Here is a 12,440-nt window from a genome sequence, read left to right as displayed (position 1 = left end):
AGAGTTTACAAGTAATCCTGCACATCCATAAGAGGTTCCAGCAGTGAGAAGCTGTAGGAGAAGCAAGAGTTAAACAGGGACAGGTCTCTACAACTCAGAGGCCACCAGAAGAAGAGTTTCAGGCTAGGGTTTGGGGACGGCAGGACTGCGAGTCCTCACCAAAGGCTCTGTAACCACAGAGTGAATGCAGCACACCCCAGCCCCTCTGAATAAGGTGAACAGATACAGTGTGCTCAATATCAGAGAGGAATTACTCGCTCCTACTTTCACTATGGCTTAGCAAACACCAACTTACATGCCTGCCAAGCGTACCTGCCCAACCAGATTCCTGATGGGCTTCATCTACACTGACATACTTGCTCTCCAAAAACAACTGTGGCAACCAAGCACGTCCAGCCTGGTGTCAGCCAGACAACTCTACACTCAGCACGATGGGAACCTCTTTGCCTAGGGCAGCAACCTTTCTGGAAAGACTTCTCATCTCTTAATTGTTTTCCTGTCCAGTTATAACCTCAGTTTTCCTTTCCTATTGCACTTCTGACTTTTTTTTTTAACCTAGCTGTTTGTTTCCCCACCTGTTTGTTTTCACACACTTCCTTGCAAGATTGTGCTCAGTTTCGCACTTTTGACATACACCTGATGGGGTCAGAATGTTTATTTATTCTCTGGTCTCTCCACTCTCTTTCCTTGCTTGCACAGCCAGTACTTTTCGTGCCATGCAATTCTTGCACTGCCCTCTCCTATTCTTCCAGCTTCCTCACTCCCGTCATCCAGCCTTTTGCCTTCCTTGCCCATGCACAAGCCAGTGACCTGCCTACACCAGACACCAACCAGCGTGACCTTCTCCACGTCATACACCATCTGCCCAGCCCACATCACCCTACCTAGAAACCACTGGCCCAACAACAGGTAAAACCAGGATGCTCAGAAAACAGCCCATAATTAGCAGTGGCCACACAGTGTAAGTGCCTTACTACAGTAACTTCCCCATCACCACCCCAGCTCTGTTGGCACCACACATTTGCACCCAGTGACAAGCAGGAAGAGGAACACTGGGGCACCCATTGCAGGGACAGCACCTCTTCTACATAAGCTGAAAAACCAACCACAGAAACATCAGTCTTAAATCTAATGTTGCTTGGACTGTCAATGATAGCTTTTAATGGCTAAACAACATCACCTCCAGGCTATTCTCAGCGTTTTGGTGACCCTTATTCTCCCCACATCTCCTTATTCAACATGCACATTGAAATGAGTGACAGTCCAATTAGCAGGGAAAAGTGTATGTGTGTATTTGTGTGGGAGGGTATTTAAGCTAATATATTCCAGCACTGATAGCTTTATCCTCTTTGCAGTCTCTCAGAATGAACTGGCCTCCATCTGTAGAGAAGATTAGTAGAATTACTAATCACTAATTATGACTCAGAGGTTTTAAGAGCAATACAGACTGTGCAAGGGTGGCCTGATTTTCAGAAAATGAGGAGACAAAGATAGCACAGTGTTATTTTAAGCACATGGACAGTCCATCCAAGACTGCAAAGAACTGCAGTGACAGCACTAGCAAAAGGAGTGACAGAAAGCTAAACGCTCATAAGGACAGGAAAAAAAGAAGTATGGAAAAACCAGCGTGTGCCCGAAACAGTTTTAATTTGCCTTTTCATAAGCCTCTAGTCCAGTCAGAACAAGTTGGCCAGCCTCTCTGCACAAGACCAAAATGGAGATTTATCCAGGCAATTTCATGCAGTGATACATTTGTACAGGAGCCTGGTTCTGAGAAGTGGCGCCAGCGACATTTGAAATCTAACGTATTTTTTTTAACTGTGTCAGATCGAAGAAAAAATATTTATACAGGCCAAGCAGTTAGTGAATAGAAGGCACTGTTTGAAACTGGCACCGTAACACCCTGAAGGAAATGAGATGAAGTTCAGAGTCTGGTTGTGAAGTTTGTCTGCTAAGGAAGAGGGAGGAGCAGTACCAAAATTGTATTTTTGTTTGAATGAACTGTCTCAAACAGAAAACGTATCACGAACTCAAATGGAAATATGTCTGGCAGAGAGCTTTGGAAAGCTGACGCTGGAAGCACGTAAAGCCAAGTTTAAGCTGTTGGGATGTAGTGCCCATAGCTGGTCCTGTCCTCAGTTCTGCAGGAGTCTCTCCCAAAGCCCCAGCCCTGGGGAAACCTGTCATGTTCAGATGTAACAGGGTCTTCAAGCAGAACCAAAGTTCTGCAGGTGATGTATGAGCAGATCAGATCCCTTCAAAAAGAAAAATAGCTGGATGAAGGCAGTCAGAGCAAGTCTTTTCCAGAGCAACAGACAACCCCTGGTACCTAAGTTTGAATCTTTGAAGGGGCACATAGTCGGCATCCTCCAAAAAGGTCTTCAGGCTTCCTTTGGAAAGCCCTGGGATGTAAGGATGCCAGAGATGCTTCCACTGAGCATCACTCCCAGAGGAAGGAAAGCTCTGCCCTGACAACACAGCACTCCCACTTCGTGCTCACCCTTACTGTGCCAGCACACCACCCTTCACCATTGTGAAAGGGGAAAAAGGCTTCTGCAATTTGTCGTCAACATTTTTTATAATGAAAAGTTTAGGTGTGGTAGCAGAGGAAACATGGTCCTCGCTATCCAAACCAACTACGTTAGCAGCGTAGGAAACAGAAGTCAGCCGCTTCCTCTCTCGCTCCTCCACCCCAAGTACATGAGACAGACACATGTATGAAGTTTATTTATCGTGCTTCATCAGCAAAATTTTTTCACTTCATACAGAGGAAGTGACCTTTCAGAGGTTAAAAAGCACTGTGTCTAAAAAACCCGTGTGAATTCAATTTACACTTTTACACCAGAGATTTTTAGCCAAATTACCAGCGTAACTGAATAGCTTAATCACAAAGATGCTCCCATACTTGGCTTTATGTCCAGCAGATATTAATCACATGTCATTCTGCGGGGAGTTTGGGGACAGTTTGCCTTGTTTCTGTTTTCCCCTTTGGCATGAGCAGGCTGACTGACACGCACTTTAACCCTAACACTAAAGTATTCACTTCCCCAGTTTTTACTTTATGAAAAGTTAGTTGCATTATCAAATAGACTTTGATGCAATTTTCTTTTATTTTTTAATGCTTAAGGCATAGGGGCTAAAGAGGAATAACTGATGAGGGATGTCTAGGTGAAATTTTGTATTCATACCTCACGGGATGACAGGCACTAAAGTATGGTAGTGTTGACATCCTAATGAAAGTCAGGCCAGTGATAACACAAGTAAGTGAACACAGGATGAGTGATCTTGAAAGTTTTTGGCTTTGCCACTGCTTATTAACCACATTTATATATTAATAAAAATTTCACTTTCTGTTTTACTGCTCTATAATTAGATTTAAGACAGGTGGCCTATAAAACCAGCATGGGAGAGCCCTGCCAAAAACTTTATTTTGGAAGAAGTGTCAGGACACCCAGAAGTGCCACATTCTTCAACTGTGGATGTTGGGGGATTCTGGGAAGACCCCATCAAAGCTCAGCTGGCAGTCTGAAGCACTACATGCCAGTTTTCCACAACAAAACACAGCCCTGACTCCTTTCCTTCGTAGAAAACGGGTACCCTTGCATGAAGGCACCTATGCCAAATTCTCACCTAGTTATTTTCCAAGCTGTAATAGCATTAGCTTGTATTGACTTGCTGTAGTTAAAAAGAAGATCTGTGCCAGCTCTTCCATCAGCTGTCTCTGCAAGTCTCTGGTTTTTCTAGGACAGGCTTTCAGATGCTTTCTGCCACAGACAAGACAATGTTCCCTGGCATACAACCCAAGCACACAGAGAGGATAAATTCATATACTGTACAACCCTCTTCCCCTCACATGGGTTCAGAGGTTATTTCAGGGGGAAATGGGACACCCCATGAGCACTTTGGCTCTGAAACTCCTCCAGATGAATAGGCCTGGACAAATAGGACATCCTTTCTCCTTTGGCGGTAGAAGCGGATAATGGCAAGCACCCTGGAGCAGAGACCAGCTTGGGAAAGTACCAGAGCTTGGCTTGCTAGGCTGGGGCTGAAGTCCCTACACTGGTGACCAAATAAAACAGCAGCCTGTAAGACCTCAGGAGATATTTCTTATACACATATGGCTAGAAACACAAAGGCTAAAGAGGAGGTGACTGACAAAGGCTGGTTTGTTCTAGTTGGGTTTTTTAGGGGTTTCTTTGTACCTAAAGGTACTAAGACAGGTAAAGGCTTTATGCTGGCAGAGCAGATTTCAGCCTCCCTGGCCAGACAGCTCTGCCTGTGTGACAACCTCTGCACCTTCAGAAGATGTAGGTGAGAACCCTGTGTAGAACCATGAGGGTGTTAGTGGCCTCTTTGTGCTGAGACTCAAAAAAAACAAAGAACAACAACAAGGAAAAAAAAAACAACAAAAAAAACCCCCAAACCAAACAAAAAAACAACATACAAACCAACCAACCAAAACTAAACCACAACCAATCTCAAAAGTTACCAGCCCAGGGAGAAATCCTACTGGCTTTCATTTCATCACAATAATGTACTGATGATTAAAAACTGAAAATAGCCACCCAAAAATAGCCACTGACACAACAAAGTGGCGTGAACTGCAAATATGGATCAAAGCAAACTGAAGCCTCCAGGGCTGACCAGCAGCTCAAGTGCCCATCACCTCACCCCTCCCTGTATGTCCCTTGCACCTAGCTCAGTGATAAAGTTATGACTTGTCTCCTGATTTATTACACCATACACAGCCCAGGGAGTCCACCCAGGGGGCAAAAGTGTAAGTTCAGTCAAGTAAGCCTTTATATACAACCTGTGGTACTTTTCACACCTGGAATATTAGTGTGAAGTAGCTACAGAAATATGAACATTCTTGATGAAGCCAAGTTGGGAAAGGACCTGGTTAAGCACCTGTCCTGGTGCCAATATTAATAAGAACACAAGGCAAAAACATGCTTTCATCTGGTTGCACTAACTACAGGGTTTATTTTAGCAGGAGCTTAAACAGCATACCTGCTAGGTAAGAGAGTGGTATTATATCCATTTTATAGACAAAAAAGGTACACAGAAGGAAAACAATTTTGCTCAAGAACAGGCAGGATGTATGGTAATGACACAACGCATCTCACATCCGAGATTAGAGCTCAGTCCTATAGACACTGTAACATCGACCTTCACATAGAAACAATCTCATGGAGAGCTCTGCACTGTGTATTTTGCTCCTGTATTGCTCCACCAAGCCCCAGGTGAACAAGCATAACAGTGTAGCTCAGAGTATTATACATCTCTGTATGCAGAGGTCATGCAACTACTCTCTCTAGATGTTCCCATAGCTTGAAGTGTTTAAAAAAAAAAAAAAAAAAGGAAAAGTCATATTTGATTTGACCTCTTACAGGGCTCCAACATCCAAACAGACCAGTGATGTTTAATCCTGTGTGCTCAGCCCTGCACCCACCAGACTCAGCTGGGATACTGTCAGTGGTTTCAGCAGCAAAGAGCCCAGTCTTCAGCACAAAAAGCAACACTTTATGTAACTCAAGGAAGAGCTGCAGGGCATTCGTTAAACCATCTCTCTTTTATACACCCCAAATTACCACTAGGAAATTCCTGATGTTAAAATGTGAGAGTTGCCTGATTCCATCTCCCAGGGATGACCCTTAGAACTGCGAGCCTGGAGCAACAGGTCACTGTGCATCCCCAGCAGTCTGGCTGTGCTCTCCTCATGGCTGTGCCAGGCTGTGGGCAGATGGGAGTGGGAAAGGGACACACTCTGTTCCCCCTCTGGTTTAAGGACCACCTTGAAGGATGACAGAAGGACCAGTCTTCTCTTTTTACCAATTTTCGCACCCCAGTTTAAGACACAGGCAAAAGTCAGTGATGCTTTTCATAAAGGTGACAGATTAATGCACCAACAGCCACTAAAACGTGGTAAATTTGAGCAGAGGTACAGTCACACTTCGTTTAAAAAAAAAAATAAATCTCTTTTCACTTTGAGGCAACCATTGGAGAACTGCAGCTGAACAGGCTGAATACAGCTGTTGTCAGAGCTGGTCCTTACTGAGCCATTATTCTAGCCCTGGAGGGCTAGGATTTGATTCCATGGGGACACAGCAAGAAGCGAAGGCAGTCTGAGCTCCACACTCTTTACATGAGTGGACTGCAAAAAGAACATACACATAATACAGGTGTAGCTGGACTTTATTTATAGAGAAAGAAGGGAGCCAAAGCTGCATCCCACATTTCTTCAGATCAGTAAAGGTGGGCAAATGGGGAGCAATGATGCCTGTACCCCTGCATTCCCTCACTATACATGATCTGTGTTCCTCAAGTGACACGTCACATATCAAAGTGTTTACATCCATCATCTGTGCAAGATGGCAAGATGCATTCAAGCACTTGGTAGCACTGTCACCATAAAACTGTTCTCCCACTCCTAGGCATACTTTAAAGCTAAATAGCAACAGATCCTTTTGGGATTAAATAGAGACAGATGTCCTTTTAGCATGACTTTCCCATGGAAGTTACATCCTGATGGGTCTGCAAAGCTGTTTGTTATGAGCTGTGTTATTCTCTGTATTGCAACACACCAAGGAGAGGGGAGAAGCAGCTTTGAAATACAATAGCACAATATAGCAAACACATTCACTGACACTGTAACCAGGCACAAATCACAAGTTTACACGTGAGACAAAAATACAGACACACAAAAATAAATAACCACCAGCAAAAACAGGCTCCAAAAAGAGTGACACCACCCTAACTGCAGCTGGGCACCACAGTTACTGCAAGTAAGGTGCTGTATTTTTTGCCTGCAGGAAGAACCACCTCCCAATACTTGTTTCAGGACTCATTGCAGTCCACCCCAAATAACAAATCCTTTGCAATGCAAAGCATTATCACATTACAATCTGCCACTATTAAATGACACAAACAGCAGAAAAAGCTACAGCTGGTCTCTCCCACAGCAGCATAGTGCTCTGGGTGCCTGATGGCAGCACAGGCTGAGAGCTGAGCTCTGTCTCCCAGATCCCAAGCACAAGGATGGTGACAGCAGTGAAATGGGCTCTGAGGGGCTGTGATACAGGGCAGTCATCTATCAAAACACTTCTAGATAAACTGGCTAATAAAACACATTTAACATAGAAAATACCTCTTCCAAACCCCAAATTTAAGGCACACAGCACTGGCTGTTTGAAGGCAATATTGGACATGAGCTCAGACCCTGATTATAAACCTGCCAAATATTTTTGCAGCACAGCTGAGTGGTGGCTCTGGCTCGATGTTCCTCACCTGGGGTGTCTGCACTTAGGAATCAGCCAGGTGACTGAGCACATGTCCATCAGGTGGCACAACACCTTTTTTTCTCCTTAAACAAAACCTGGAGTGATAACTGGGGGGTTTTTACCTGGTAGATGTCCCGGAGGCCACACCACGCTCGCAGGGCTTGCCGGCATGCCCGCAGCCGGGCAGCGTACCATCTCCTCAGCGCTGCCACCGTCACCGTCCAGACGAAGCGGCTCCCGCTGAAGAGCAGATCCTCCACCCCGCACATGAACACCGAAGCCATGAGCTGCTCCACCAGCAAAACAAACTCCCTGTCCCTGCTGGCTGCTGCTGGCTCTCGCTCTCCCGTTCAAACGCCTGGCATTACGCAGCCTGGCTTTATACGGCAGGCGGAGGCCAGGGGTGTTGCACAGAGCCAGGGTCAAGCCTTAAAACAAACTCCTCTTTCACAGCGTTTCCTGGGCAGATTCCCAGGCGTGCCCTGGCGCCTGAAGCAGAGCCAGCGGCTGCACTAGCTCAGCCCCACCACCAGCTCACACAGCAACCTTGTCCTTCTTAACAGCTTACAGAAATCTCTGTTAAGCTCCAGTAGCTACCACTATGTTTTCTAATTAAATTTTAACCCGTTTGCCATGTGCCCTGACAAACACCCCATTTAGACACTGCAGGAAAAGAAGGAAACCACTTGAGAGCATTAATCGCCGATGCTCTTCAGTAAACTGGGCAGGCACTTCGCACAGCTCCTGCCTAATGCCCGGTGCTATCTGCCTCTGACACCTCCTTATCTGCTGTGCAGGGAACAAAGCTGTCATCATTTTCTCCTGGCTGAACCCGTGCTCAAATCATACACTAGAAATCTTATTTTAAAAAAGCATCTGTGGGAGCCAGCAATTGGAAGTAAGAAATAAAAGATCGGAATAGCTCATGTAGAAATAGATGGACTAACTTCTCTTCCAGCTCAGATTGTGACAGATGCCCACAGCATAGAGCCATCTCCATGCTCCACATCTCCCGCCGGCTGTTGCATTTACCAGTTAAATGCTGAACACCTGCTAAAGAGATGATTTTGCTCCACTCTTGAACATAACTCCATTAATGCAGTACTTGCTGCATGAGAAACAAAGCTGCCTGTGCTAGCTGAGTTCTTCACAAACAGCCCACAGCAAATAAACACTGACATAATAGCCCACAGGAGATTCCAGCCCTGCCTCAATAGTCAGTACAAAATTAAGCAGCACCTTGCCCTTCTAGGGATTAAACTGTTAATGCCAGCAAGCTGCACCTTTCATTTGTGAGCTCTTCCCTATTAAAAGCTAATGGAGAATGGGGAGTCAAAGGGCAATTAAATCTTTCTAAGACCCCTCAGAGGGTTTGACATTTCCTAAGCTTATTTGGGACAGAAGATACGGGGGCCCCACATGCCACCATCCACACCTTGCTGAAGAAACTACTCGAAGTTTACAAACAAACAAGAGACCAACCTCTCCATAAAAGTAATCTCTTGTTCAATGAAGTGAATGAGCAGGGGGCAGGAACATTTTGCACAAAGGCTGCATGGGAGAGGTAAATCCCAGGGTGTTGAAGGTATTGCTTCTCCAAAGGCATCAACTGCAAACAGCCTCTACATCAGAGTCATTGCAGCCCTGTCCCAAATGCTGTTCGTAGAAAGAAGACATTCTGCATACCCACGGTACAGTGAAAATATTCACTAAGCTTATTTTATTCCCCATTAATCAGCCTTCTTCCTATTGCAATTCTATTCTCATGCATTCGACTCCTGTGTCATATTTGGGGTGATGTAATTCTGTAGACAGATGACTGCATATTTCAGACAGGCTTTGGACCTGTATGTTTGCAAGAATCACACTTTTTCCTTTTATACATAGAAAAAGCAAGGGTGGCTCTGTTCCTCATGGTGCCACTATCGATTGGCTGTGCAGATGCCGGGGAGCTTAAATATCTCTAAGTCTTGCTTTCACAAGAGGAAAACAACAACAAGTGTGTTTCAAATATTATTAGAAGCTGCTAAAGTGAGCTGGTGCAGAAAGACATACAGCCTGTTATAAGAAGAGGCAAGTAAAGACTCAGGGTCTGCATTGAAATCCAGCATGCATATATCCACTCTGTGAGTTTTATCACCCCTTTGAATGCTGTCTTAGAGCCTGTAGCCACAAGAAAGTCTTCCATCTCCTCCTCCAATGTTGCCCATCATCACCGTTCTACGTTTAGAGAACTTTATTGTCAGCATGAATGTACGAAAGGGAAAAACTTTTCATCTTTCACTGGAGTGGCAGCGGCAAATATCTAGAGAGAGTTATTCCAATGACTTAAGCCCATACCAGTGCCAGGCTTGGCAGCGGGTAATTACCATTCTTTCAGATAATGCTGCTTCAGAGAAGAACAGCCAGGAAAATCTCCAATAGCATCTGTCCATTATGGTCAAGTCATACCCAAATTTAAATGCTGAAAGATAAAAGAAAATCCAGTTTTCCAAGTTCCATTTCTAAAAGAAAAGAAGCTTTGTAGTTAAAGAAACAGTGCAGGGAACAGCCCCGTCCTGTGCCAGGAAAATCCAACCAACCTACTATGAAAAGTTCAAATGCTTCTGCTCTGGGTCTGCTGTCCTCAGTACCTTTGTTTCCCTATCACCTTATTAGAGTGAAAAATTAGAAGAGAAAATCCTCCTCCTTAACACTGCATAAGAGATTTTAAAGCTGGTCCATTATTCATAGTACCTTTAAGTTGAACTTACATGTTCAGCACTGTTACTCTTCATGCTTTAAAAGTTACTGTGTGCCTGGGTGGTGGCCTCAGGTGACTCCATCTCAGCAAGCAGGGCCATAGGTGCTCAGGCCCTCCTTCAGCTCTCCCAACCACTTTACCCATCAATACTTTCACTACCTCGTGCAGCCTTCATACTCTTATAGTAAAGTTATAGCTCCACATGTAGGCTAGAGCAAGGCAAGAACCTATTCCCGACTCTTATTTATGGTACAAGGACTTCAAGTCCAGTCTCGTGAATAAAAGCTTCAAACGCATCTTGTCATTCCTTCTGCAGACAAAGTAGGTAATAAAAGAAATAAGCAGCAAGTGCCATCTGGACTTCACCTTCCTAGTTGACCCAAGAACATGAGGCACTGGTCACACCATGGTGCACTGTCCCTTCAACTTGGGGAACAGCATTGAACACTCACAAAACAAAAAAAGAGTAAAGAAAGCTTATGAAGCAAAAAGCAGCTAAAAGCAATTTAGAATAATTTTGGTGTTTCATTAATAATATGCAGCTAGTGATTTACCCATTCAAACTGATCTCAGTTTTTATTGACTTCCACTTTTAGAACCTGATTCCAAGTGGGTTAATTGGAAATACCTAAATAATATACAGGACTCCTTAGAGTAAGAACAGAGATGACAGAAAATTCAGCAAGGGAAAGCCAGTAGGATACTCAGATGGCTTGCCATGGCTGTAGAGTATCTAGATCTCTATTGTACAAGGAAGAAGGGAAGACAGATATCTTAGGAGATGTCTTTGTAGATGTATGTTCCACTTTCAGGCAAGATGAGAGACAACTGTTGCAAATCTATTTGATGTACAGTCATATGAACAACAGGGCATTCATTTCTGATAAGAAATAAGCCTACAGAACAGGAATCTAAGGGGAACATTGGTTAAAAAGAAGACAGAAAACTTGGTGTGGCAGATTCATGCTTTTCCTTACATTGATTGCAGTTCCAGAATAATGAGTATTAAAAGAGAACAAAGGTTTGCTACCAGCATAACAGGAAAAGATGATCCTAAGTGGATTCTCAGGCTTCCTTGCATGTTATCTTCTGTGCCAAAATGAATGGAACAAGGCTTAGCCAAATTGCTGCTTTTCCAAGTAGCTTGTATGAAGTTCACATGAATAGAGAATTCATCTACCTGTGAGACCACAGGACAAGAGCATCAATCTTTCCTTATATCTACAAAGCGGTATTGCTTCTAGGTACAACTTTTGATTAGACATATAGGAAAAAGGACACACACACACAAAGACCCTAGCTGCAAGCAATGAAATAAAAGCTCTGATCACTTTTGGTCTATGAACCTTCAACAGTAAAAAGTGAGGTATTGTACAGATGCACAAAATACCTAATTATATCAGCTAGCAGATGTCTGTGCCCTAGCTGGTGCTTTAAAACACACTTTAATCCCTAATTTGTCCTCCTATATTGACTACACATAGCTGCAACCAATATCCATAGTATTCTATGGTAATAGAGTAAATAGTAAAGTTCAGCAAAGATAAAAAACAAATAAAAACAAAAACCAAGATGATCCACAGAAGGTTATGAGAAATGGTTCTTTTAATGGCACACACCATTATTTTAAAGTCTTGCTGTTACCTTAACTCCCAGGGTTCAAACCCTCAAGCCCTGATACCCTGGGCTGGTCTTAAGGCAATGCTCAGCATCACTGAGGTCCATGCTAGGACTCCAAGGGTTGTGGTACCACTTGTCCACTGAATTCCCACAGGAAACCAGCTACAGTCCCAACTCATGCTGCTGCACCCAGACATTCCTCCTTTCTGCACACATCTGTGTGCAGATTTTTGAAATCTTCCAATTTTGCTCCATTTAAAAGTTGTATAATCATGCATTGTTAGCTTGTAGAAATACATTTTCAAAAATGCCTGGAATTGCTGATTTTTAGAGGTTTTCATGAGCATGAACAACAGGATTACTTAGGAAATAGAACTTTCTCAGACAATGCTGAAGCTGCATATCCCTATCACCTTTATTTAAAATTCCCATCATGAAACAAGCCTGTCAAGCTGTGAGCATTAATACAATTAACCCTGAATAAAGATGAAGTGACTTTTCAAAAATAATTCTTGCAACACTCTGGCCCTTAATTACCAATTTAATAAAGATAAAGTGAAATATGGTCGTCGGTCACCCTCTCCTTGATGTTTTAACCTCTCAGTACATAAGATGCTTTAAAAGCAGCACGACTACATAGGATAAGTCTGTAATCCAACCTGCCCTGATCAAGAGCTTTTGAAGCAACATTCAACCTCTGGTAAAAGGTGTTTGCAAACCAATTTTGTTTTTCAATAATCTCAAAGAACCAACAAACAAAAAACCTGACACACCCAAAATATCCCTAACCTACTTCA

The 12,440-nt window shown here is 43.6% G+C and overlaps 1 protein-coding gene across 1 annotated transcript in view; it reads right to left on the bottom strand.

Annotated features, from left to right (window-relative positions):
• FRMD4B (FERM domain containing 4B) overlaps positions 1-7,564 on the bottom strand; it is a gene marked incomplete at both ends in the record, with an annotated part of 82,183 nt that extends 74,619 nt beyond the window's left edge. Inside the window, one exon of the mRNA XM_080350772.1 lies at positions 7,403-7,564. Within this exon, the coding sequence (XP_080206898.1) occupies positions 7,403-7,564 (162 nt within the window). The remainder of the gene's footprint in view (positions 1-7,402) is intronic.
• Between the last annotated feature and the right edge of the window lie 4,876 nt (positions 7,565-12,440).

The sequence above is a fragment of the Nesoenas mayeri genome, assembly GCF_963082525.1.
Source record: "Nesoenas mayeri genome assembly, chromosome: 10".
In the NCBI taxonomy this organism is placed as follows: domain Eukaryota; kingdom Metazoa; phylum Chordata; class Aves; order Columbiformes; family Columbidae; genus Nesoenas; species Nesoenas mayeri.
The sequence above is the reverse complement of the archived record's forward strand: the minus strand, read 5'-3'. Positions and strand labels throughout refer to the sequence as shown.